The sequence below is a fragment of the Pipistrellus kuhlii genome, unplaced genomic scaffold (genome assembly GCF_014108245.1).
Source record: "Pipistrellus kuhlii isolate mPipKuh1 unplaced genomic scaffold, mPipKuh1.p scaffold_m20_p_1, whole genome shotgun sequence".
NCBI lineage: Eukaryota > Metazoa > Chordata > Mammalia > Chiroptera > Vespertilionidae > Pipistrellus > Pipistrellus kuhlii.
In genome coordinates, this window is record NW_023425404.1 from 40,453,482 (window position 1) to 40,481,153 (window position 27,672).

Below are 27,672 nucleotides of genomic sequence, written 5' to 3' on the forward strand. Positions count from 1 at the left end.
AATGGTTCAGGAGTCCTAGAGAAATACTACTAAACTCAGTCAGATAAGGTAACCTTATGAATTCATTTTAATTTTCATAAAAGCTGAAAGCTATATGTTTACTCTAGCTGAATATTTTATTATTTTGGTTTTCCTTATCCCAAATACCTGATCTATGGATTTCTGTATAAGTCTTAGAGCAAGTCTTAAATCATTGTACCCTCATATTTTCATTTTCTACCTGACCTGATTTATCAAGCTGCCACCCATGTCTGTCTATTCCTGACAACTGGTCTGAAAAATGACCACTGCTGGTTGCTTTTTTAAATAAACCAAACCATCATATCCTGTCATAGAGACAGAATAGTATGTATTAAAATGAAAGACCTCTCAATGTACCGACTGTTTATCCCTTAATAAAAAGTCCCTGCAATTATTCTGTGCTGAGTCATATACAGCAGCAAAACAAGTATTTGAAAGCCAACTCATCACCACATAACTACTTTTCCTCTCCTCCACTAATAGGCCTAAGTATGGAACTTAGTAAGTTAGTTATTATTAGTAGCCAGCACCCTTCTATCAATAAAAATAAAAAAATAAAAAAGGAAGGGGGATGAGTTTAAGGTAAAGAGAAAAAACATGCCCAGGGTCACAGAGCCAGAAAGTAGAAGCAGCTTTCCCCAGCTGCCAGTAAGGTGCTCGGTTCTTCCGAGGAAGCTGAGGCTGCATTGGCATGAGGCCCTCACTTCATCCTATGACGGGCAGCACCGTGCTGGCCCAGCATTCCCCCTCACCATGGCCTCAGTCTCAGAGCTCGCCTGCATCTATTCTGCCCTTATCCTGCAAGACGATAAGGGCCTCACCTTCCAGCAGAGCACAGTGGGAACCACCACTGACTGAGGATAAGATCAATGCCCTCATTAAAGCAGCTGGAGTAAATGATGAACCTTTCTGGCCAGGCTTGTTTGCAAAGGCTCTGGCCAATGTCAACACTGGGAGTCTCATCTGCAATGCAGGGGCTGGTGGACCTGACTCCTCCACCGCTGCCCCAGCCGAGGAGAAGAAAATGAAGAAAATGAAGGCAAAGAAAGAAGAATCTGAGGAGTCTGATGAAGACAGGGGCTTTGGTCTTTTTTACTAAACTGGCTCTTCTGTAACACAGTCACTAAAAGCTGATCTCTGTTAAAAAAAAGAAAAAGAAAAAAAAAAAGAAGAAGAAGAAGAAAGAAGAAGAAAGAAGGAGGAAGAAGAAGGAGGAAGAAGAAGGAGGAAGAGGGAGAAGGAGGAAGAGGGAGAAGGAGGAAGAGGGAGGAGAAGAAGGAGAAGAAGAAGGAGAAGAAGGAGAAGGAGGAGGAGGAGGAGGAGGAGGAGGAGGAGGAGGAGGAGGAGGAGGAAGAGAAGGAAGGAGGAGGAGAAGGAAGGAGGAGGAGAAGGAAGGAAGGAAGGAAGGGAGGGAGGGAGGGAGGGAGGGAGGGAGGGAGGGAGGGAGGGAGGGGGAAGGAGGGGGGGGAGGAGGAGGAGGAGGAGGAGGAGGAGGAAAGGAAGAAGAAGAAGAAGAAGAAGAAGAAAAAGAAGAAGAAGAAAAAGAAGAAAGAAGAAGAAGAAGAAGAAGAAGAAAGTAGAAGTCCAGAAATAGAACCCCAACAGCCTGACTTCAATATTCAGGCTCTTAAATTCTATGCTATTCTGCCTCCCAATACACTATACTTACTAAGCAAATTTATTTTTACCATATCCTGTCCCATGTTCTCTTTTGGGATATCAATTACAGATTCTCTTCTCTTTCACCTTTCTCCTCTCTCTTCTCTCATTCCTATGGCAGAAAATTTAAGACAGTTCATCGAGTTGAGAAACCCAGACAAATCTCATGGGTAGTTTGTATCAAAAGCAAACATCACAAACTAGTAAAATCTCAAACTCATTGAGTTGTAGTTTCCTCATCTATGAAATAAAAGCACTGGATACAAATAACTAACATTCCTTCTAATCTTAAAAACTCTATAATGTTGCACAATGGAGCTTTGAGGGGCTGCTGAGGCAGAGGGGCAGCCAGGGGCAGTGGAGGTGAGGAGGAAGAGTGGGATGGGGTTGTTAGCATGGAGGTTCATGGGCAGGGACCACGGAGGTGGAGGAGTGACGCTGGGCAGCGGACATGACCCTGATTGCAACTAGGCCTAAGGAACCCACCGATTTAATTGTGCACAGCGCTACTAGTATTAAATAAAATGCTTCACTAGGTAGTGTCACCAATCAGGTCAATAATTTGTAAGCACATAAGAAAAGCCTATTGTCACTAACAGTACCACCATCCACTTCAAGTTTTACCATCTTAAGTCAACTTCGTTTCCTTTCTCCCTTGATCTCCAAACACAATTTTATTTTCTACAGCAAAAAAGTACTGAGCACCCATTATATATAAAGCATTATACTAGACAGACAAAGCCATTTATATAAATGTTTTTGTCAGAAGAATTCTATATTCTCAAGAATGAGACAACTAAAGAGAAAGGAAATAAATTTCATTTATGACCTTTACACATCTAAAAAAACTCAATTAAGCAGCACTGAATCAGCAAATAATTCTTAGTCATTGCACTTGAATGCAGCACATTTGCAAGTTTATTGATTTAAATGTGTTTGTTACATATACACTTAGTTAATTCTCTGATATATGTGATTAAAACCAATACTTACAAAACACTCACTATGTACCAGTATTATCTCATTTAATCCTTGCAACAACCATTTAAAGTAGTCATATTATCCCCATTTCACAGACGAGTAAACTGAGATATGGGGAGTTTAAGTAACTTGTCCATAATCCCACAGGGCTGAGATTCATACCCAGAGAGTGTGGCTCCAGAATCTGTGCTCTTAACCATTGCCTTATAAAGAGGAAAAGAAATCTGAAACTGGAATAAACCATGAACACTACAGTTACTAAGAAAAATCATGATATTCTCAGGCCTTTATGTCTGATACAATGACAAATATGGAAAATATATGTTCTCAGGAAATGATAAAAAAAGAAACAAGGAAGAGACAGGAAAAATTCTTTAAATATATCTTTTGGACATGACTTAATTGAGATTTTAACTGTTCCTTTCAATCTCTGGTGCTTTGATCTCGATCACCACTTTCACATATTTCTGAAATTAACAGTGCTAGTCACATCACAATGATTTTTTTATCTGTACATAAGTGTGTCTTTGTTCTACAGAGGTGAGCTATAGTTCAACAACACAGAAACCAGGACTCTAAAGTAGAAAGGTCTGAGGCACATGCCACAAGTACTATGCCGAGTGTCTCAAGCATGTTTTGTCTCATCTCCACATTTCCTAAGAATGCTAGCCATTTTTTCTATACCATTAGATACAGTTTTTTATTTCTGAGTCCCCTAACCAAAATTCTGCATTGAATGATGTGCTGTGGTAGTTCTGATAAAGCACATTGTGAAGTTACTTTTCTGGTGGATCTGGCAGATATACCAGACAGAAGCCCTGCTGGAATGACTTTTCCTACTTCTGAGAAAACAGGTATAAGACTAACACAATGATGAGAGCATTCCCTTTGAAAAGCTTTCTAAATAAAAACTTCAATCTATATGATTTTGTGTGGCCAAGCTTACACAGTAAAATAAATAATAAAATACAGAATTAATAGGAGTGCATGTGCCAAATATGGGTTTATAGTACTACACAAAATTATTATTTTTTCCTTATAGTTTTGAGTAAGGTAGAGAAGGAGGAGAAGAGCACCTTTGAATCCATGTCAATTAGTAGCATATGTTTTATAATTTTTTTATCTCTACTGTTCAAAGTATTACATATATTCCCCCTTTTCCACCATTCGAACCCTATATCCCACCACTCTCCCATCTCTAGGCCTACTGCACTATTATCTGTGTCCATAGGTTATACATATCCTATATAATAAAAAGGTAATATGCAAATAGACCAATGGCAAAACCAAACAACCGCAATATGCTAATGATATGCTAATGCTCCCCAACTACTTGCTATGATGTGCACTGTCCAGCAGGGAGTAGACAGTAGACCAGTTGACCAGTCACTATGACATGGACTGACCACGATGGGGCAGATACTCCGACAGGTAGGTTAGCTTGCTGCTGGGGTCCAGCCGATCAGGACTGAGCGCGATAGGCTGGACATGCCCTGGATCCCTCAGATGGTTGCTCCCCAGCCTGATCGTGCACCGGTGGGGTTCCTCAGCCTAGCCTGTGCCCTCTTGCAATCCGCTACGCCACAGGGGATGTCAGAGAGCCAGTTTCAGCCAGATCCCACAGAATACTCCCCTTGGGAGGGCACCAGACACAGGATTCACAGCCGGTGAACACTGTTGCTGCAGCATAAGCCTCTCCTGATCAGGACCGATTGGACGCGAGCCTGCGGCAGGCACAGTGGGGCTGGGATGAGCAGGAGCAGCAGGTAGGAGCTGCAGGCAGCATTGGACTTTGGGTTTCACCCTGATCCTGCAGGCCACCCAGAGGGACCCCACCGTGCATGAATTTGTGCACCGGGCCTCTAGTGTACATATAAATTCTTTTGCTAATCTCTTCTTGCTCCCTCTTTCCCCCACTTCCCACTGAAATTTGTCAGTCTGTTCCATTCTTCTATGCTTCTGGCTCTAGTTTGTTCATCATTTGTTTTGTTCATTATATTCAACATATAAGTGAGATCATGTGATACTTATTTGTCTCTGACTGGCTTATTTCACTTAGCATAATACCCTTGAGGTCCCTCCATGCTGTCTCAAAGGTTAAGATATCCTTCGTTTTCAACAGCTGCATAGTATTACATGGTATAAATGTATAATACCACAGCTTTTTTATCCACTCATCTACTGTTGGGCACTTGAGTTGTTTCCAGATCTTGGCTATTGTAAATAATGCTGTTATGAACATAGAGGTGCATACATTCTTTTCTGATTGATGTTTCAGGATCTCAGTATATATTCCTAGAAGTGGGATCACTGAGTCAAACAGCAATTCCATTTTTTAATGTTTTTGAGGAAACTCCATACTGTTTTCCATAGTGGCAGTACTGTCTGCATTCCCACAAGCGGTGTACTAGCATTTCTTTTTCCTCCACATCTTCGCCAACACTTATTGTTTGTTGATCTATTGATGATAGCCTGTCTGGTAGGTGAGAGGTGGTACCTCATTGTTGTTTTAATTTGCATCTCTCTGACGAATGGTGACTTTGGGCATTTTTTCATGTCTATTGTCCATCCGTATGTCCTCTTTGGAGAAGTGTGTTTAGGTCCTCTGCCATTTTTTAATTGGATTGTTTGTCTCTCTTTTGTTGAGTACTTTATATATTTGAAAATTAAACCTTTATCAGATATATCATTAGCATATATGCTCTTCTATACAGTGGGTTCCCTTTTCATTTTGACGCTGCTTTCTTTTGCTGTGCAGTAGCTTTTTAGTTCAATGTAGTCCCATTTGTTTATTATTTCCTTTCTTTCTCTTGCTCTAGGTAATGTATTGGTGAAAATTCTGCTACATGAGATGTCTGATAATTTGCTGCCTACATTTTCTTGAAGAATTTTTATGGTTTCATGACTCACATTTAAGTCTTTTATCAATTTTGAGTTTATTCATGTGTGTTAAAGTATCTTCTATTGTGGCCTCTTTACTTCTATTGTGTAAAGTGTTTTCAAATATTACAAGACTAGAGGCCTGGTGCACAAAATTTGTGCAGGGGGCAGGGGAGGGTGGAAGGGGAGAGGTTGTCCCTCAGCCCAGCCTGCACCCCCTACTGCCCAAATCTGATGGACTGGTCACCCTTAACTGCCCACAACTGCCCTCCCCTGCAAGGCATCTTGTGGTGGCCGTCTTGTGTCCACATGGGGGCAGACAATTTTGATCATCACATGGGGGCGGCCATCTTATATCTTGGAGTGACGGTCTAGTTGCATATTACTCTTTTATTAGATAGGATTAAATATTTTCTATTATTAATGTAAAGTTATTTTTTAAATGGTTCAATATGCTATGACAGAAATGTTTTATTTATACAACTGGAGGCCCAGTGCACAAAATTCCCTCAGCCTGGCCTGCACCCTCTCCAATCAGGGACCGCTCGAAGGATTTCTTACAGCTGGTTTACAGGGATCAGGCCTAAATGAGCAGTCAAACATCCCTCTTGCAATCCGGGACTATTGGCTCCTAACCGCTCACCTGCCTGACTGCCTGCCTGGTTGCCCCTAACCATTCTGTCTGTCAGCCTGCTAACCCCCAACTGCCCCCCCTGCTGGCCTGCTCTACCCACCTCCCCTTCCCACTGGCCTGCTCACCCCAACAGCTCCCTTACTGGCCTCCTCTCTCCAAACTGGCCCCCTGCTGTCCTGATCATCTCCAACAGACCCTCACTGACAGCCTGCTTGCCTCCAACTGGCCCCCCTGCTAGTCTGCTTACCCCCAATAGCCCTGTCCCCCACCAACCTGATTACCCTCAACTGTGTTCCATCCTGGCCTGATCACCCACAACTGCCCTCCCCTCTTGGCCTTTAACCACATCTAACTTGGCCCTCCCACTATGGCTTTGTCCAGAACAACATCCAAAAGGTCTCCTGGAAGGTCTCCCAGTCTAATTAGCATATTACCCTTTTATTAGTATAGAGGCCTGATACACAGGTGGGGGCCAGCTGGTTTGCCCAAAAGGGTGTCCTGGTGGTTTGCAGGTGAGGCCATGCCACTATGGGGTGAGGGCTCCCACTGGGGGGGGGGGGGGGGGGGGCCCAGCCTGGGTGAAGGGCTGAGGGCTATTTTCAAGCTGGCCATAGCCTCTTCAGGATGGGGGGTGGGATCCAGCTAGAGTGCCTAGCCAGCCTGGGTGAGGGGCTGATGGCTGTTTGCAGGCTGGTCAAGCCCCTCAGTGGGGACCCTCAACCCTTGGGGGTGTGGCCAGCCTGGGTGAGGGGTTGAGAAGCCTCACACATCCCAGTGATCCAGGCTCCCTCCCTCCCTCCCTTCCTTTCTTTTTTTGCAGTGCCTCCTTGAGCGGAAGCCAGGGCTGGCTAAAAGCAGGTATCTGGGATTTATTTATCTTCTATAATTGAAACTTTGTAGCCTTGAGTATTGGCCATGGACAGCCAGAATGGGCAGGAAGCTTGGCTTCCTTCATCACCATGGGAAACCCAAGCCTCCTGCTCACTCCAGCTCTGTGGCTGCTGCCATCTTTGTAGGGATTTATTTATCTTCTATAATTGAAACTTTGTAGCCTTGAGTGGAGGCCAGGGCTGGCCAGGGTGGGCAGGAAGCTTGGCTTCCTCCATCGCTGGGGGAAACCCAAGCCTCCTGCTCGCTCCAGCTCTGCGGCCACCACCATCTTTGTTGGTTAAATTGTATACTCGCTCCTGATTGGCTGGTGGGCGTAGCTGAGTGATGGTCAATTTGCATGTTTCTCTTTTATTAGCATAGATATGATAACATCTAAAGAAATTTCATTCACATAATTTCATTAAAGTTTAAATTGACTTGTGTACACTTTCAATAAAATGTGTCAAACTAGTTTTTAGCCAACATTAACACTTATTTCTGAATGTTAAAAAACAACATACTAAAATACTCAGAAGAATGATATACTTCGGTTAACACAGATTCTTATTTACAAAATTATATCCATCTTTACCTTATGGAAAAAAATAGTCAAGATAGTGAATGATGTTTAATAATAAAACCCCAAAAGTTGATAACTTTCCTATAAATAACTTCTGTGGAAAGTTTCAAAGACACCCACAAATGTCTATGCTGCTGAGAAGAGTTCAGGGTAAAAATAAATGGTTTGAAACTATAAATAAAACATAACTTCTTAACTAGCCCATTAAATCATTTTAGGCTCAAAATCATGACTGGCATAATATGAGAAAAGTTAGTGGAAGAGTGGATTTCAATGGGGGGAAAAAAAAAACCTTAAGAAGGGTTAACATTAAATCACTTATTTATCTGACCTTTCAGTAGATAGGTAGCTATATATATGTATATATGTTTGTATGGCAGACTGGGAATATCTAGAGATTAATCTTGTTTTTAAAATAGAAAACTAGTTCATTATAAAAAAAATTTAACTTCTCACTGCACACAATATACACTCAAAAAATAAATAAAGAGTGAAAGTGGCATTTCATATTTGACCTACATATCAAATGACAACAAGAAAAGAAAGATTTGCTTTGCAGGAGGAATTTATTGCAAGAACATGAATATATACTGGTAAATGCTTTGATACATTCTAATGTTCTCCTCTCCTAAAATTCTACTTAGTACTCAACTAGAAAAATATTGAAAATTTGAAAGGAAAATAAATATAAAGTACAATGGCACCATTAAATACATTTTAAAAAATAACATGTTATCACACAGTAACTCAAGCCTCTGAAAGTAATCATACATTTGTACACTTGAAACCTGTATAATTTTTTTAACCAGTATTACCCAATAAATTTAATTCAAAAGAAAAATATAATCCAGTATTAATGAATAGTATTATGTTCTCCACTATGTAAAATCCCTACTTTAAAATCTAAACAGGAAACCAGCCTTTCCTATTCACAATATTATTTAAAGAATCAAAACCTTTAAATCTGGAAAGAAATTTAAACATCAACTCATTGAATCATCCCCAAATCAAATAAGGTGTCTAAGACTAAAGGTCAAGTGCATAGTAAAGTTAACAGTAAATCCAAGTCTCGTGATAGAGAGGACAGTGCTTTTTACACTAACCCGGTTTTCTCATCACTGATTCCTGAAAAGGAAATTCTTTAACTTTTAACAGTTACTCTCTACATTTTTTGTATTACAAATGACTATCCTATTAGGTCTAGTAATAATTAATGTCGTTTTCTAATACTTTTTTAAATCGAATTTATTTAAACAATACAACAAAATTTAATCAACAATATAGTTGCCGTTGTTTTCTACTACTTGTGCACAACGCTCAGGAAGCATTTTAATCCCTCTGTTGTAAAATTCTTGTGATTTTGATGCAAAAAATTCGGTCAATGCATTTTTGAGGCATTCTTCATTATTAAATTTTTTCTAAGAAGAAAGTTTTGCAAAGAATGAAACAAATGGTAATCGGAAGGGGCAATATCAGGAGAATATGTAGGTTGAAGGAGAACTTCCCATTCCAACTGGCGCAGTTTTTCAGCAGTGATTCTTGCAGTATGTGGTCGTGCGTTATCGTGGTGAAGAATTACGCCCTTCTGATTAATCAGCGCGGGTTCTTTTTCTCTTAAAGCTTGGGCTAACCTTTCCAATTGGGCACTATACACTGCACTTGTAATGGTTTGGTTAGATGGTAAAAGTTCATAATGAAGAATTCCTTTAAAATTCCACCAAACACACAACATCACTTTTTTCGCATGCAAGTCAGGTTTTGGTTTGGGCTGCGGAGCCTCATTTTTGTCCAACCATTGAGGCCGCCTTTTCAAATTAACATACAGCACCCATTCTTCATCTCCGGTAACAATTTGCTCTAAAAACGGCAAACGGTTTTGACCAGAGAGGAACGACCTGCAAATTGTGACTCTTTGATTACGGTTGTTGTCGGTCAACTCATGAGGAACCTATTTTCCAAACTTTTGGACTTTGTCAAGTGCACGCAATTGATTGGAAATTGTTTTTTGTGAACAATTTAAAGTTGTCACAAGCTCTTCTTGTTGGGTAATTTGAGGATTTTGCACCAAAAGAGCTTGAAGAGCTTCTTGATCAAAATTGGACACACGGCCTTGACCACTCTTGTCATCTAACGAAAAATTTCCCTCGCGAAATTTCTCAAACCAACGCTGGCATTTTCTGGCGCTAACTGCATCTTGACCAAGAGCACTACAGATGTTTTTTGCAGCCTCACTTGCTTTTCTTCCTAATTGGAACTCGTAAAGCATGCAGTGCCGAATATGCTCTTCATCCGCCATCTTCTTAGCCCTAGTTTTGCAACAAAAACCAAACTAAACACAAACTTTTTCAGGCAAAACTTGTTAATTGCACTTCACACGTTCTGTAGATACCACGTGTTTGAAGGTTTTGTCAATACAAGTTAACGCCAAGCAAGATTTTAAACGAATGTTTAAAAACGACATTAATTATTACTAGACCCGATAGTTCTTCCCAAAGTATTTAAAATAAATTAAACATAGGCTATAGCAGTGTAATAGCGAAACTACATACTTTAGCATTTTAAGTCAGCATTTTTCAATGCCAAACAATATAATTCATATAATTCAGTTTTCCTTCCACTTAAAGCCAATTTGCTTCTAGGGATAAGAGCCCTTAAATTTTATGCTTATCTATCTTCTCTTGGTTAGTTCTGAGAGACACAAATGTTCATTAATCATTCAAAGTATGACCTTTTGGGGAAGGTATGTGTTAACCTCATCAATTTGTCAGGGAGTCAAGGAAACAGTGTTTAATTTTATTGTCAATTCTTTGGTCCAATTTTTAAACTCTCAATTTAATATTTTAAAGTTTCATGGGATTTTTGTTGTTGTTTGCTCTTTGCTGGGAGAACCTCTAACCTACTGACCTTTCATTGTGTAGAACATTAGCTTGGTCCTGTTTTCTCTTAACTGCCAACCAAGAAATGTCATCCATTATATGTGTTTTGATATGCTTCTATGAGACAGGGCTATAGCATCCCTAATATAAACAGGTGATGACTACTAGAGCAAGTATGGAAGACAGGAGACTAGAAGCTGGTACTTGGAAAGCTAGTGCTATCTCTCAAAACAAATAAACAATACATGAAGAAAAATGGCCATGTATGGAGAATATTTAGTGAGGCATTCCAAGTTCTTCCAATTTTAGTAGAGTATTATAAGTAGTCTAGGTGTAGAAATTACACCAAAAATATTTTCTTCATTTTAGGAGATAAAGTATCAATGTATGATAGTTAATAGAAAATTAAACCTACTATGAAGGTACTGGATATTCTATATTCCAATGAATCTAAGTTAATCTTCATTTCTCTTAAAAAACCTGAGTTCGTATATGAAAGAATTTATTTGGCAAATTATCTTTACAGTTTTAATCAAGGGTTGATGAACACACTTACTCTAGATGAGTCATAAGAGGGGCTTGGTTGACCACTTGTTCCCCAAGATGGTGTACTTCCTCGTTCATCCATACCTATGAAGAGAAGAAAGTGAGAGATATAATCCAAAGGGTACTACGATGGATGTTTCTTTGGTACAACAGAAGAGTACAATTCAGCGAGTGACATATGTATTTTCCTGAAACTGGCTACAGTATATATCAATCTTTGTCTCAGAAACCAGTAGAAAATAAATTCTGTCAGAGCATCTTCATCAGTGCTTCATAAAACGCTCTATATATACTGCAGAATTTCTATACCAAAATATATCTTGGGAGACTTTCCACTAAGGTATAATTTGGGCCTCTCCATCTTTATCCCCATCCATTGCTACTTCTAAGAGTAGATGAACCCTCACAGGTTTCTACAGTTTAATACTGCCTCATGAAAATATAAAGAATTCTGTTCTTAAGGATAAAACGTAGTAAATGAAGCAAGTTAAATAACTGTTCAAGTTAATAAAACTGGTTTCTATCAGAGCATTGATTAGATATTCTTAAAGACAGCAAACTAAATCAAGCCATATCAAATCAACATTAGTTACATCAAAGCTAATCAAAATGACATGACAACTCAACCTAGAAAAAAATTTTCTAAATCTAAATCCAAATAAATATATCCACGCTTATAAAAAAAAATGCACAGGAAAAGTCAAAGTGAGAAGAATTGGTAACCATTAACAACAAAACAATTCATTGTATTACTTAATGTACCTTCTGAAGCTTTGGTTCCATTATTTTCACCTTTTAATCAGTCCCCAGAAAAATTTGAGAGATGGAGATCTCTCAATCCAGCCATCTCTCCCTTTTCTGTTTTGAAGACCAGTCTTTTTCATCCTTGACACCTAACAGGGTATACTTTACCAACCCCTCTGAACTTCTTTTTATGACAAAATGCAAATAGTGGACTTTTTTTGTTTCATTCTCGCATGAGAAAACTCTAGATGTTAAAAAGAAACATCCCACTAATTTTAAAACCTCTTTTTCTTAAAAAAAAAAAAAAAATCAAAAATCATTTTAAGTCTTCTGTAATTTAAATGAGAATGTGATGTGTAGTAAGTTAAATGCCCCAAATTCTCCAGTAACTGGCCAGCATTCCCAAAGCTCTTTTAGAGGAACTGAATTACCAATTGAAGGGTTAAGTGACAAAAAGCAGGGAAAAGTCAGCTTCCAAAGTAAAATCTACTAATTATTAATTAGAAGGACTCTAATTCTTTTGATGAATCTGAATTTCTTGTATTAATTAATATATATATTTAAAGTTTTTAAAAACAGTACAGAAATGATGGGTACCTAACTAAAGACCACACCCTAGGCACAATTTCAAGTGAAAACAAAGTTTTGAAAACACAGAGATTTATGCACAAAACTAGAAATGTTACGTTCATTCTTTGAGTATTATCAAAATTCTCATTTACAGTTCTACCTTACTGAAACATACTTTGTTACCATCTCTCTATGGGCTATTTTCCAAGCATTTTCTTCACAACCAACACTAGAACAATAGATATGATTCCCAGGAAACCCGATGCAAGGCAAAGGCTAGCATTAACCTACGAAATCCACTTATATAAAACTTTCTTTTTAAATACTTTCCATTTGCAATTATTTTTCTATATGAGGTAAAAAAAAAAAAAAAAAAAAAAAAAAAAAAAAAAAAAAAATTTATACTATACTAGAGGCCTGCATAAAATTCATGCACTGGGTGAGGGGAGTCCCTCAGCCCGGTCTGCACTCTCTTCAATCCAGGAACCCTTGGGGGATGTCCAATTGCTGGTTTAGGCCCGATCCTGTAAACCACCAGTCAGACATCCTTCTCCCAATCTGGGGCTGCTGGCTCCTAACCACTCGCCTGCATGACTGCCTGATCACCCCTAACTGCTCTACCCTGGTGGCCTGATTGCCTAACTGTCCTTCCCTGCTGATTGCCTCCATACTGCCCTCCCCTGCAGGCCTGATCTCCCCTAACCGCCTCTGCTTCAGCCCCTGCCACCGTGGCTTTATCCAGAAGGACTTCTGGATGATGTCCAATCTAATTAGCATATTACTTTTATAGTATAGATGACCAACATAAAATATAAAAATAAATTGGCTACTGTGAAAGCAGGGTCTCAAATATTTGTACCCCTGTACAATATTCAAATTATCTATCAAATGGGTTAAACAAAATGTGGTGTATTCTTACAATGGAATATTATTCAGCCTTAAAAGAAAAAAAAATTCTTACATATGTGAAAAATGGATGAACTTGAGAGCATTATGTTAAATAGGCCAATCACAAAAGGACAAATACTGTATGATTCCACTAATATGAGGTCTCGAGAATATGAGTCAAATTCAATGAGATAGAAAACAGAACGGTGGGACTAAAGTGGGAAACATCACACTTTCATTAAATATTTATAACAAAGGAAATTTATTTTGATGATCTCATGCTAATGAAAATAATCAGACCATAATTTATTCAGTTTAGGATTGAATTGTTTTACCAGTATATCAAGTAATTAATAAACATGAGGCCTTTGTATTATTTCAAATACAATTCTAAATGAGAATATAGGAAAGATGGATGTCTGCTACAGAAAACATCTGACAAATTTCAAAAGAGGTGCATGAAATTTTGTGAAAACACATACTCAATTTTCATCAAGTGACAATAATTAATTCCACAGTATGAAAGAAGTGCATAGATTAATTAAATAAATGGTAATTAATTAGGCCACAGCTAAAGAAGGCTACATTCCAATAATACTGGACATTGCAGGGAGCCTCAAGGGTGCTGAAGAATAACAAGGATCTGGCTATGTTTTTATACTCAGAGTTCTATAGTTTTATTGTTAACATATCCAGACTATGAATGGAAGGTCGTGGCTGGCACTGACAAAGGCAAGAGTCATCTTTAGGCATCAATGATTCCTTTCTGCTGAAGACAATGTCTGTATAAACATAAAAATATGATAGGAATAATAATCTTTCCAAAGCTTCAGCCATAAGATCAAAGCAAGCATAAAAAAAGAAATTACACACAGAAAATAAACTTAATACAAAAAGTATACATATAGATCAAAATCTGAAAAACTGTCACAAGAAAACACATCATAGTTAAAACACAGTGATTACAATGCCGGGCCAATGTAGTTCAATGGCTGAACCTCTACCTAGGAACAGGAGGTCATGGTTTCATTCCCGGTCAAGGCACATGCTCTGGTTGTGGGTTCCATCCCAGAATGGGGTATGCAGGAGGCAGCCAACCAATGATTCTCTTTCATTATTGATGTTTCTATCTTTCTCTCCCTCTCCCTTCTTCTCTGAAGTCAATAAAAATATTTTTCTAAAAATAGTGATTACAAGAGAAAACATTTCTATTAAAATGCATCTAAACCATCATTGCTCAATATTTTCTTTCCTTCCCATTTCTAGTCTATCTATACCAATTTAAGTTTTAGAAAAGCAAGTTCCACAATTGACAAGATTAAAATGGTAGATGAAAGAGAAAGTTTACCAATAATTAAGTGGTAGAAACACTTTTATTCTTGCATAATATTCTAATATAATATGTTAATCTGATTTATTCCATAAGTAAGATTAAGAGTTAATGATCAATCAGACCGTCAAACCTCAGAGGGAAGGAAGGGGAGGGTGGGGGTAAAGGGGAGAGATAAAAAGACTTGTTGCCGAAACCGGTTTGGCTCGGTGGATAGAGCATCAGCCTGCAGACTCAAGAGTCCCAGGTTCCATTCCGGTCAAGGGCATGTACCTTGGTTGCGGGCACATCTCCAGTGGTGGGTGTGCAGGAAGCAGCTGATTGATGATTCTCTCTCATCGGTGTTTCTAACTCTCTATCCCTCTCTCTTCCTCTCTGTAAAAAATCAATAAAATATATTAAAAAAAAAAAAAAGACTTGTATGCATGCATATAAGCCCAACCAATGGACCCAGACAACAGGGAGGGGGGAGGGCATGAGAGGGGGAGGGAGGAGAATTAAGGGAGGATAAGGACACATATGTAATACTTTAATCAATTAAGAAATTAATTTTGAAAATAACTTTCAAACACAGTAATTTTATGTTTTTAGGCAGGAAGCAGCTGATTGATGATTCTCTCTCATACAGCCTATATTATCAAATCATGACAATCCAACGCTCAAAATTTACCACTGGCATCCTATCTCATTCAGATTAAAGTCCATTAATCTGCTACAATCCCTCTCATTTTATCTCCTACTAGGAGCCCAGTGCATGAATTCGTACACCTTGAAGGGAACTGTGGGCCGCAGGCTGCAGTGGGCACAGAGGCAGGTCTCGGCCCATTCTCCAAGACCTGTCCAGCCTTTCCCATCACAGCCCATGGTCACCTGTCTGCTGGCAACCCCGCTCCCACGCACTGATGGTGCCAGCCTCGCTTGTACCCACTGCTGGTGCTGGCCCCAATAGCTCTGTGCCGTCAGCAGTTGCAAGCGGCAGCAGCTGCCCCGACTGCACCTCAGGAGCAGGGGGAGATGGAGAAGCCCTCAGGAGCAATCAGGGCTGGCAGCTGCCACTCACACCCACTGATGGTGCTGAGTGATTGGACCAGAGCTGGGCACCCATAGCAGATGTGAGCGGCAGCTCTGGTGCCAGTAGTGGGTATAAGTGGGGCCAGCATCAGTAGCAAGTGTGACTGCCGAGAGGGACCATGGCCCAAAGGAGCAAAGATTTTTCAGTAACCACCAGAGGCTCACCCCATGACAGCAACCAGCACCCCACCTTGGTCTGGCACCCCCACTCATCTACTCCACATCCCACTGCGACTAACCCCTGGTGGTCAGTGCATGTCATAACAACTGATTGCGCAGTTGTTCGGTTGTTCTGCCATTCAGTCTATTTGCATATTGGCCTTTTATTATGTAAGATTATTATTTCTCTTGGATCACTTTACATAAAAATCATGGTCCTTGCTTTTGCTCAAACACTCGAAGCAAGTATGCTTCCTCCTTAGGGCCTTTTCACTTGCTCTTTCCTTTCATAAAATGCTGTTTCCCAGATATATGGTTTCCTTCCTTAGTTTCCTTCAGGTCTCTATTCAAGTATCATCTTATGGGAAGAAATTTACTGTCTTTTCCCATCCAAGTACTAACCAGGCCCGACCCTGCTTAGCTTCCGAGATAAGACGAGATCGGACGCGTTCAGGGTACTGTCTTTTCCCAATACACTGAAAGATTCATGAAAAATACAACAACAACCATCTGTTTTGTTCACTGTTAAATTTTTGGTGTCTACGACAGTACCTGACACACAGCAAGTACTAATAAATAGTTGTGGAAGAAATGAATGTATAAAATAGAAATAATATAACTAGTTTAATAAAAGTGGAGCTAAAACTGGTTCCTTATTAGTTACCTTCTCATCAATAATCAAAACCTATATTCTAAATAACTGTACAGTATTATGAAAATTCCAGTGAGAAGCAGTTAGACAGTAAATGATTCTATGAACTAGACAAGTAACTACCTTCAAAAACAAAAATTATTTAAAAGTTTTAGAGAAACCTAAATCATCACTAGGCTTGTTGGCTAAATCAGATACAGATCCTAAGTACCATTACTTTGAAGTAACCTTGACTGCATACGCCCTATAAAAAAAAAAAATCACTCTGTATTCACTATAGCACAGCCTTAAAGTACCCTGCTATAAAAGAAATTTTAAATTAAAAATGTTCTAAAAAGTTTTATATATTCAACATGATGTTGGGATATTTACAAATGTGGTTAGAAATTTAATGATCATCTTGAATTTGATAACACTCTTCTTTTGTATTCCCTTAGTCAGTTATCCATTGTATTAATTTCTACTTCAGTAATATTTCAAGTAAAACTATCCCAATTTGTTCTCCTCATATATACAGTGCTCTGGATCAGATCCTGTGTATTGCTTATTCTTCTACTATGTCCCCGTTCCAATATGCAGTTAACATTGCCAGCAACACTTATCTTGCCATAAACACAAGTTGGATCACATCCATTCACTCCTCAAATGTGATCCTCTGCTGCTTCAGAAATAACATTCACACTCCTGAGCATAATATTCTGCAAGGTGGCCTCAATCTACATTTTCAGCTTCAGTACTTACCAAAAACTCAATGCTCCAGCCTCATCAAGACATTAATCACTCCCAAACATGCCAAAACTTGTCACACATTTATATTCCACTCCTATTGTTTCCTATGCCTAGAATATACACCCCCACACCTATTGAATTTCTAATTTTTAATTACCTTAAGATCAAATGCCCTCTCCTTTAAGAAAGTGTTTTTGATCAACTAACTCTAAATTAATCACACTTTTTCAGAAATAACTTTGCACTTATTATATCTTGAGCACTATGGTTCTTTCCATGTATCCTACCAATAAAACTTTATAATAGACAACATACCTCGATCATCTCTATGTTCTTCTGGTACCTAACAAAAGTGCAGTATTCTGTATTCAAAGATTAACTAGTTAAGAACATATAAAATTAGAGCATTCACATGAGTCTGCTATAAAAATTCAGTAACTATAAAGATGGGTAGAGCATTGTCCCAATAAGCCAAGATTCAGGGTTTGATCCCCAGTCAGGGCACACACAAGAACCAACAAATGAATGCATAAATAAGTGGAATTGCAAATCTCTCCATCCCCTCTTCCTCTCTCTCTCTCTCTCTCTAAAATAAAATGTTTTAAATGAAGAAATTCAAGAATTACTATTTTTTAAGTATTATTTTTAAAGCAGCTTGTAAATATGTTGAATAAAATCTCAAAACCAACCTAGTGAGCTCATCTTCCAATATAATGCAGTAAACTCCTTCTGATAGCTACTATAATTTTTCTTTTTTTGGGGGGGGGGGGAATATAAACATAAAACAACTCTTAAGAGTGAACAAAACCAGGATGATTTAGGTTGGAAGTATAACCTTGGAAGAAGAGATCAGAATGAGTTTCACTTTTTAATAGCTTTTAGAGATTAGCACAGGTGAGCTTCCCATTCTTTTTATTTTTCCCTTGTTCTCTTCCCCCCCACACACCCATTCTTCTTTTAGAAAGAGAGGAAGAGGAGAGAAACATCGGTTGCCTCCCATACATGCTTTGACCAGGGATCAAACCCACAACCTAGGTATGTGCCCTGACCAGAATCTAACCTACAACCTTTCAGTTTATAGGCCGATGCTTCAACCAACTGAGCCACACCAGCCACAGCATGAGTTTATGATTCTTAAAGCTTTATCCTGCAGGCAAGGGCAGCCATAGCATGTAGGAATTAAAATTGCAATAGATGACCCACTGTCTTTCTGGCTTGAAGAAAGAGAACAGAGCCAGCACAAGCATAGTCTCCAAAAAGTAAAGATAGAATCCTAAAAAAGAGGGGGAGGGGGAAAGAGCGAATTCCCAATTCTTGGGTAAATCTCTACCCAAGAGTTTTGGCTGAGCCCCAGAGCACACATTTACAGGACACAGCCCAGGGAAGTTTGCAGCTGAGGTCAAAAGAATCAAATTGAGATTTGAACAGCTGCCAACCTCAGGTAAGAGAAAGTTTTCACTTTCAGTCTAATCCAATTAATGGCTTACTAAAGTAAGGAAATCAACTCTTTGGAGGAACAAGAAAGAAACCAAAATTCACACAAATAACATTTACAATATCCGTAATACAATCCAAGACAATGAAAATGTAACCAATGGCAAGGGTCATCAAATCAAGATAGGCCAACCTCAAGATGTAGTGAGGTTTCAGATAAGGACATTAAAGCAACTACTATAATTATGCTCAATGAAGTAAAGGACATATGATCATTCTTTATAACAAAGAGCTAATATGCAAATGATCATCATGCCCTCATGCTGTAACACAAGTAAGGGCTTAGATACTCAACACTAGAGAGAGAAGAATAGGGACCAGCCAGGCACAAATGAGCTCGTGAGAGAGCAATCGGGCCAAGCCGGCACAAATGAGCTCATAAGAGAGGAATGGGGACCACCCAGGCTGCGGCCCAGGAGAGGGACAAGCTGCCTACACCATGGTCCTGGGCACCAGCAGCTGTGCCTGGGCCTGTGGCCTGGGAGAGGGACAAGCTGTCCGCCTTGCAGCCCGGGGCCCCAGTGCTTGTGCCTTCAGCCCAGGAGAGGGACAAGCCACCCAACCCACGATCCCAGGAGCCTGCAGCTGCGGCCAGGGCAAAGCCACTCACCCATGGTCATCTGCAGCTGCGGCCAGCCTGGGCAAAGCCGACACAGGTCCTGGGTGCCTATGGCTGACCAGAGGGAGGGAAGCCTGGGACCTCAGTGCCTGCGACTGGCCAGAGGAGGGAATCCTAAATCCCAGGTGTGATGCAAGACAAAGGTGGTTAGGCGAACAGGCAGGTAGGGGAGCAGTTAGAGGTAGTCAGACAGGCAGGAAGAGATGGTTAGAGATCAGGCAGGCAGGCAGGCTAGTGGTTAGAAGCCAGAGGTCCCGGATTGGGAGAGGCAGTCATACATCCCCCGAAGAGTCCCGGACTGGAGAGGGTGCAGGCCAGGCTGAGGAGCCCCCCGCCCCAGTGCACAAATTTCGTGCACTGGGCCTCCAGTAATAAATGAAAAGACTAGCGATTTTACACACATACACACACACACACACACACACACACACACACACAAAATAACAAGTGGAAAGTAATTATTTGAAATCTAAAAATAATTTTTGGATGGGTTTAGAGAAGAATTGAGACATGATAAAGGAAAAGAGTACCTGAATTTGATAACAAATCAAAGAAATAATTCAATTTGATAAAGAGAAAAGAGATTAAAAGAAAATGATCAGGGACTTAGAGACGTAAGAGAAGATATTTCAAAGTTTAAGATAGGCATAAAGAGAGAACAAAAAGAACAGGAAGAAAATTGATGGAATAATGGCCAAAAATTTCACAAATGTGAGAAATAAAAGTGACCCCCAACTTAGGCACATCACTGTCAAACTTCTGACAACCAAAAATACAGAGAAAACTTTGAAAGTGCATAGAAAAAGAAAAACATTATATACAGAAGAACAACAGTTCAAATTAATGAAGACTTGTCATCAGAAACTATGGATGTCAGGAGTCGTGGAAACATATCTGTACAGTAAGGGATGAGGGTAAATAAAAACATCCTTCAAGAATGGAGATGAAATACCTTTTTCAATAAGGCTGGCAGAGGAGAGAAGTTGGGGGCGACCGGGCCTTCAGGGAAGGGCAGTTGGGGGGAACCAAGGATTGCAGGGGAGAGGTGTTGGGGGGGCCCAAGCCTGCAGGGGAGGGCAGTTGGGGGGGACCAGGCCAGTAAGGGAGGGCAGTTAGGGGTGACCAGGCCTGCAGGGGAGGGCAGTTAGGGCAAACTGCTGGCAGGGGAGCAGTTAGGCATCTATCAGGCTGACAGGGGAGTGGTTAGGGGCAATCAGGAAGGCAGGCAGGCGAGCAGCTGGGAGCCAACAGTCCTGGATTGTGGGAGGGATGCCCGACTATCCTTAACAGGCAGTCGGACATTCCTCAAGGGGTCCCAGATTGGAGAGAGTGCAGGCTGGGCTGAGGGACACCCCCCCATGCACGAATCTTGTGCACTGGCCTCTAGTAGTAAATACAAAGTATTTTTTTCCCTTTTAACATCTTTAAAAGTTTTTTATATAAAAAAGTATAACATTCTCTCATAGGAGTTAAAATGTACTTAGATATATAAAAGAAGGCAGGGGTGAAGGTATCTAGGTCTATAAGGTCACAAGATTATTGTGTTTTATGTAAAGTGGTACAATATTAACTCTAAAGAGAGCTTGAGAAAGTAACTGTGTATTAGCACCCCTAGAGAGGCTTTAAAAAGCAAAAGCACCGCTGTGGCCAGGTCGCTCAGTTGGTTGGAGTGTTGTTCCGAACAGCAAAGTTTCAAGTCTGATTACCAATCAGGGCATATACCTAGGTTGCTGGTTTGATCCTGGGTTGGGATGCATATGGAAGGCAGCTAATTCATGTTCCTCGCTTACATATGTCTTTCTCTCTCTCTCCCTTCTGCCCTTCCGCTCCCTTCTTTCTCTAAAAAATAAATCTATCCATACATACATACATACATACATACATAAATATCAACAAGGATTTAAAAAAAGATCAGAGGCATCACTAAAAAACCAACTAATAAGTTAAAATGGAGTCCTAAGAAATAGCCAAACCCAAAAGAAAGAACAGAAGTACAGTCTAACAGAATTCGTACAGAAGGAAAAAAAAAAAAGAAAAGAAATAAATTAGCAGACCTAAATCTAGCCATATGATAAAACATTCAATTTTTTATCTAGGGAGGAAGACAAACAGAGAAGCAATCAAATAGATACTACTCCTTTCAATGAAAACACACCTCACTGCTCTCTGTAAGTTCATAAAGTTCATGCTTTTGCTCTTCTTGAATTAGACAGTTATATTTGGGTTTGGAGGGGGGGAGAAACACTGTGATTATACTTACACATTAAACAAAATACACATATAGTACTGTACTACTGTGAAAACTGCATACAAAGGTTTTTAGTTTGTTTGTTTTTAGAGTACCCATTAGGCTCATAAGTCAGTACCAATAAAGCAGCTTCTATATAACTATCAAGTAGGTTTTAGTGGATTTTTGCTGATTACCTAACACAATTTGCTATTTAAAAACAGCTGTGTGAGCAATTACTATTCTTAACTTAATTCCACAAACAATTCTATTCATTTCCTGTAATGAGACCCGTGTACTCCCTGTGTTGAAGTCTTAGTCCATTAATTCTTGTAATGGCAACACACTCTGCCTCTCTCAGAGAAACTCTGTAAAAAATTTTCCTTCATATTTTCCCTATAACTAAAAATCTCTTCCTCATATACAATTCAAACCATCACTCTTTTTCCCCACAAAACAAAAATTTACATTTTCACTCCTTAAAATTTACCGGTACTCATTCATTGATGAATGTCTTCATAGTAGATAGTAGCTAGCCTCTTCCCAGACCATACAAAGACACATAAAAAAGCATTTGTTTATAGGATAAAAATGAATTCTTTTAAGTTGCTAAACATTATCATAAAATAGAGAAGCCCTCTTTTGGTCTTCATTTCTTAAATCTCTGTAGCAGACTTCAGCAAACTTCTGCTGTAAATGACCAGTCAGTAAATATTATAGGCTTTATGGGCCATGAACTCTCCTTACCAACTATTCAACTCTACTACTGTAGCACAAAAGCAGCCCTAGGCAATATGTAAACAAATAAAAGTAGCTGTGTCCTAATAAAACTTTATTTACAAAAATAGGTGATGTACCATGGGCCCTATTTTGCTCACCCTTTGGTACTTTATGGTATCCAATCTGATTAACCACCTTACTTCTCTAATATTTGCTGACATTAACCGTTGGATTTCTATTACTACTTCCCTTTGTGTGTGGGGAAAACTGAAAGTGCCTGCTCTTCATCCCATTTTTTCTCAGTTTATGCTCTACCCATTGGACTGCTCATTCAATTTTATGATTTTGACTGTCCCCTCTGAATGATCAGTTTTCAAATGTAAATTCTCAGCCTTAAGCTCAGTTCTGTATTTTGGTACTTAGATCACCAAATTTCTACTGGAAGCTTTCATTTGGTTCTCCTGTTGTCACCTAAAACCTACCATATCTAAAACCAAATTCTTCAGGTAGCCTTCATCTCTTCCTCAGATGCCTTGGGCCCTAATTATTAATACTGCAGGTAGTATTATAAAATACAGGGATGGGAAAATATAGGTTTATAGTTATATGTGAAGCAGTTTATTCTTGTATTGTTATTTATTAACTAGAGGCCCGGTGCATGAAATTTGTGCATGGGGGGTGTCCCCCCTTAGCCCAGCCTGCACCCTCTCCAATCCAGGACCCCTCGGATATCCCTCTCACAATCTGGGACCACTGGCTCCTAAATGCTCACCTGCCTGCCTGATCACCCCTAACGACCTCTGCCTGCCGGCCTGATCAACACTAACTTACCTCACTGCCTGCCTGGTTGCCCCTAACTGCCCCCACCCCCTGACCCCCCTACCAGCCTGATCACCCAATGCAGCCTGTTGTTCAGTCATCTGGTCGTCCCTCATTAACCCTCCTGCTGGCCTTGTCGCCCCACGCAGCCTGCTATTGGGTCATCCATCTGGTTATTTCGGCCCCTGGCTTTTATATATTAGGATTATTGTATTATTTATTTGCATTATTAATTGTTATATTATTGTTATTACTTTATATCCTTACTTATGATTTATCTTTTAGGTAATGATGGCTGGTAATTTAACCTATTTTTGCCCACCTCTCTATAATATTTCAGGTCCACCAGACTTGCAAATTGTCATCATCTTTGATTATCCCTTCACTTCTCCTTCTACCCATCCTATACTGAGTGTTCCTTACGAATGTCTCCTGAAGCAGCTTTTCTATTCCTATTGGCACCTTTTATTCAGAGCTTTTGTGGTATCCTGCTTGACTCTTTTGCTAGTCTATCTGAATCTACCTAAAACACTCTTCAATAATACTTCACCTGCTTATATCTTGCCAATGTACTCTTCCTAAAACAATCCTTCAAAACACATTACCCATAGATTTAAAAAGCACATCCAGTACCCACTGACAGTAAATTAATTCCCAAATTCTTCAATCTGAAATGGAATATTTAGTCATCTGTTCTACAATGTTTATTATAAATTATGCTAGGTTCTGTCTCTCCTATGTTTAAAGTCTCTGAAAACCCAGTTACAAGTGCTTCTCCTCTTCCTACCCTAATAATAGTAAAAAACACTAATTGCCTATTATGGCATACATACTGTGATAGTCTAGAGAAAATTCTAGGCACTGATAATACAGCCACCCACAAAATACAGTCTGCCTTCAAGATGTAACTCAGTGTCTTACCATTCAAACTTTCAACTGTAACAATGAGGCACAATCTTTACACAGAGTATCATTCATGAAAATTTCATTTCTCTAATGATTTCTCTTAGCATTCCTCTACGGTTAATAAAGTCTTAATAGTTTAATGCTCACTTTAAATTCCACCTCTGCTGTAAAATTTGCCCAACCTCTCTAATCCTTATTAGATTCTCTTTTATACTTGTACTAGAGGGCTGGTGCACAAAATTTGTGCACTCAGGATGAAGGTGAGGCATCCCTTAGCCTCGCCTGTGCCCTCATGCAGTTAGGGAAACCTCAGGGGATTTCCAACTGACAGCTTAGACCTGCTCATTGAGTGGAATGGGCCTAAGCCAGCAGTTGGACATCTGTAGTGCTGCCGCCACTACTGCTAAAATTGCCGTGAGTCCAGTTTCTAGTGCACTGACCGCCAGGGGACAGCTACTGCATTGAGCATCTGCCCCCTGGTGGTCAGTGTACATCACAACAACTGGTTGTTCAGCTGTTCAATCTATTTGCATATTAGCCTTTTATTATATAAGATCATAATTAGAAATCTACTAGAAGCCCAGTGCACAGAATTTGTGCACTGGAGCGGGAGGTACCTCAGCCCAGCCTTGCACTCTCTTGCAGTCCTGAAGCCCTTGGGGGATGTCTATCTGCTGACAGCTGGACATCCCTCTCACAGTCCGGGACCCCTCGCTCCTAACTGCCTACCTGCTCATTCCTTACCACTCAACTCTCTACTCCTTAGCACCGCCATGAGGCGGGAGAGGCTCCTGCCACTGCTGCTGAGCTTGCTAGCCAAGAGCCCAGTTTCTGGCTGAGTGGCACTCCCCTTGTGGGAGCACACTGACCACAAGGGGGCAGCTCCTGCGTTGATGGTCAGTGTACATCACAGTGACTGGTCGTTCTGCTGTAACAGTTGCATAGGCTTTTATTAAATTAATGTCAAACAGCATAGAAGTTATACAGTTCTTAAGTAAACACTATTCAATATGTGGTCTCATATTAGCTAAGAGCAAAGAACATATTCAGATCTTATTCTGTATTATCTACAGGGCTGAAAACACAACTGAAGGTTAATTAAAAAAAAAACTTTTTTTAATACAAATGACACTGCTAATTAAGGAAAGGTGTTTTTGTTTTGTTTTGTTTTATTTTTTTAGTAGCAGCTATACCTTTACACTTATCTACTTATATTCACTCTCCCCAGTCCCATTGGTGAAGAGTATGAGTATATAAGAAACCTTCCTAAAGGATATAATTGATAACCAAAGCACAAAACCCCTGGAAGACACTCAAGTGAAATACCTGACATTAGCATGCTCTAATGAAATGAACTAAAACTCCCTGGTTCACACTCATGTGTATTTATTAAAGTAAAATGTAAGCAAAAACTATTGCCACGTACAGATTTTTAAATTTTGAACTCTCATAATTATCTAACTCTTAAAAGACAATTTAAGTCATTTTAAAACATCTACAATTTATGACGATGGATAATTACATCTACAAGCTACTACAGCATCCAACTTTTGTAGCTATTAAAACTAGTTAGAAAAGTTGGATATTGCCTATGTAAATAAAGCATAACACTCTTGAAATCTCTAATTCGGAATACTTTTTGTTTAATATGTTTGTTAGATAATATTAGGTCCAGTAATTAATTAATGTCGTTTTCTAATACCTTTTTTAAATCGAATTTATTTAAACAATACAACAAAATTTAATCAACAATATAGTTGCCGTTGTTTTCTACTACTTGTGCCCAACGCTCAGGAAGCATTTTAATCCCTCTGTTGTAAAATTCTTGTGATTTTGATGCCAAAAATTCGGTCAATGCATTTTTGAGGCATTCTTCATTATTAAATTTTTTCCAAGAAGAAAGTTTTGCAAAGAACGAAACAAATGGTAATCAGAAGGGGCAATATCAGGAGAATATGCAGGTTGAGGGAGAACTTCCCATTCCAACTGGCGCAGTTTTTCAGCAGTGATTCTTGCAGTATGTGGTCGTGCGTTATCGTGGTGAAGAATTACGCCCTTCTGATTAATCAGCGCGGGTTCTTTTTCTCTTAAAGCTTGGGCTAACCTTTCCAATTGGGCACTATACACTGCACTTGTAATGGTTTGGTTAGATGGTAAAAGTTCATAATGAAGAATTCCTTTAAAATTCCACCAAACACACAACATCACTTTTTTTCGCATGCAAGTCAGGTTTTGGCGTGGGCTGCGGAGCCTCATTTTTGTCCAACCATTGAGGCCGCCTTTTCAAATTAACATACAGCACCCATTCTTCATCTCCGGTAACAATTTGCTCTAAAAACGGCAAACGGTTTTGACGAGAGAGGAACGAACTGCAAATTGTGACTCTTTGATTACGGTTGTTGTCGGTCAACTCATGAGGAACCCATTTTCCAAACTTTTGGACTTTGCCAAGTGCACGCAATTGATTGGAAATTGTATTTTGTGAACAATTTAAAGTTGTCACAAGCTCTTGTTGGGTAATTTGAGGATTTTGCACCAAAAGAGCTTGAAGAGCTTCTTGATCAAAATTGGACACACGGCCTTGACCACTCTTGTCATCTAACGAAAAATTTCCCTCGTGAAATTTCTCAAACCAACGCTGGCATTTTCTGGCGCTAACTGCATCTTGACCAAGAGCACTACAGATGTTTTTTGCAGCCTCACTTGCTTTTCTTCCTAATTGGAACTCGTAAAGCATGCAGTGCCGAATATGCTCTTCATCCGCCATCTTCTTAGCCCTAGTTTTGCAACAAAAACCAAACCAAACACAAACTTTTTCAAGCAAAACTTGTTAATTGCACTTCACACGTTCTGTAGATACGTGTTTGAAGGTTATGTCAATACAAGTCAACGCCAAGCAAGATTTTAAACGAATGTTTAAAAACGACATTAATTATTACTAGACCCGATAGAAGACTACTTATCAAAAATATTTACCTGAAATTAAAGACATACATTAAAAATGACTTATTAACAGACTACAACCTTGGCATAAAAATAAAATCTGCACCTAAAATCTTACATTGTGGACATGTAAAATGGTAAACTGGACAATTGGCAGTTTCTTAAAAGACAAAAATCCATGTACTCTGACACAACAATACTATCACTAGTTATTTACTCAAGATAAAGTGATAAAAAACAATGTCATTTAATTAAGAATAGTATTAAATAGTTAAAACTGTAAACAATCTAAGTGACTATCAATTTTTAAAAATTTTAAGGATGGATAAAAAAAATGTGGTTTACACAATAAATGCAATACTGTTCAACAAAACAAGAAATGGATCAGAAATGCAACATGCATAAATTTAAAAAATATTATGCTTAATGGAAGAACTCAGATATAAAAAAAGAGTTCCCATTTATATAATAATCTAAAACAGGAATAAAACCAAAATCATAGTGATAAAAATAAAGACTAATAGTTTATTGGATAGACAGTTGACTAGGAAAGAGAATGAGAGATCTTTATGAGGTGAGGAAAATGTTTTACTAGTATTAAAAAAAAAAACAAATGTTCACCGACCATTTTCCTGGGGTTATTCAATTGAAAATAACAACTATAAACAAAAGAATTTAAAACAATTATTTAAAGGCAAGGAAGTAAAAACAAAAGCAGGCAGACAGTGGAGAGAATTTGATCACTGGGGGAAAA

General features: G+C 39.3%; 1 protein-coding gene across 6 annotated transcripts in view; it reads right to left on the reverse strand.

The window, feature by feature from the left end:
- Nucleotides 1-27,672, reverse strand: part of TCF12 (transcription factor 12) — a 307,685-nt gene that overhangs the window by 189,304 nt on the left and 90,709 nt on the right. For 5 of the 6 annotated variants that reach the window (XM_036440877.2, XM_045582229.1, XM_036440845.2 and 2 more), the window contains one exon: nucleotides 11,058-11,131. In XM_036440877.2, the coding sequence (XP_036296770.1) occupies nucleotides 11,058-11,131 (74 nt within the window). Of the gene's footprint in view, nucleotides 1-11,057; nucleotides 11,132-11,809; nucleotides 11,935-27,672 lie in introns of those variants that run through there. The other variant, XM_045582230.1, reaches the window with a different exon arrangement.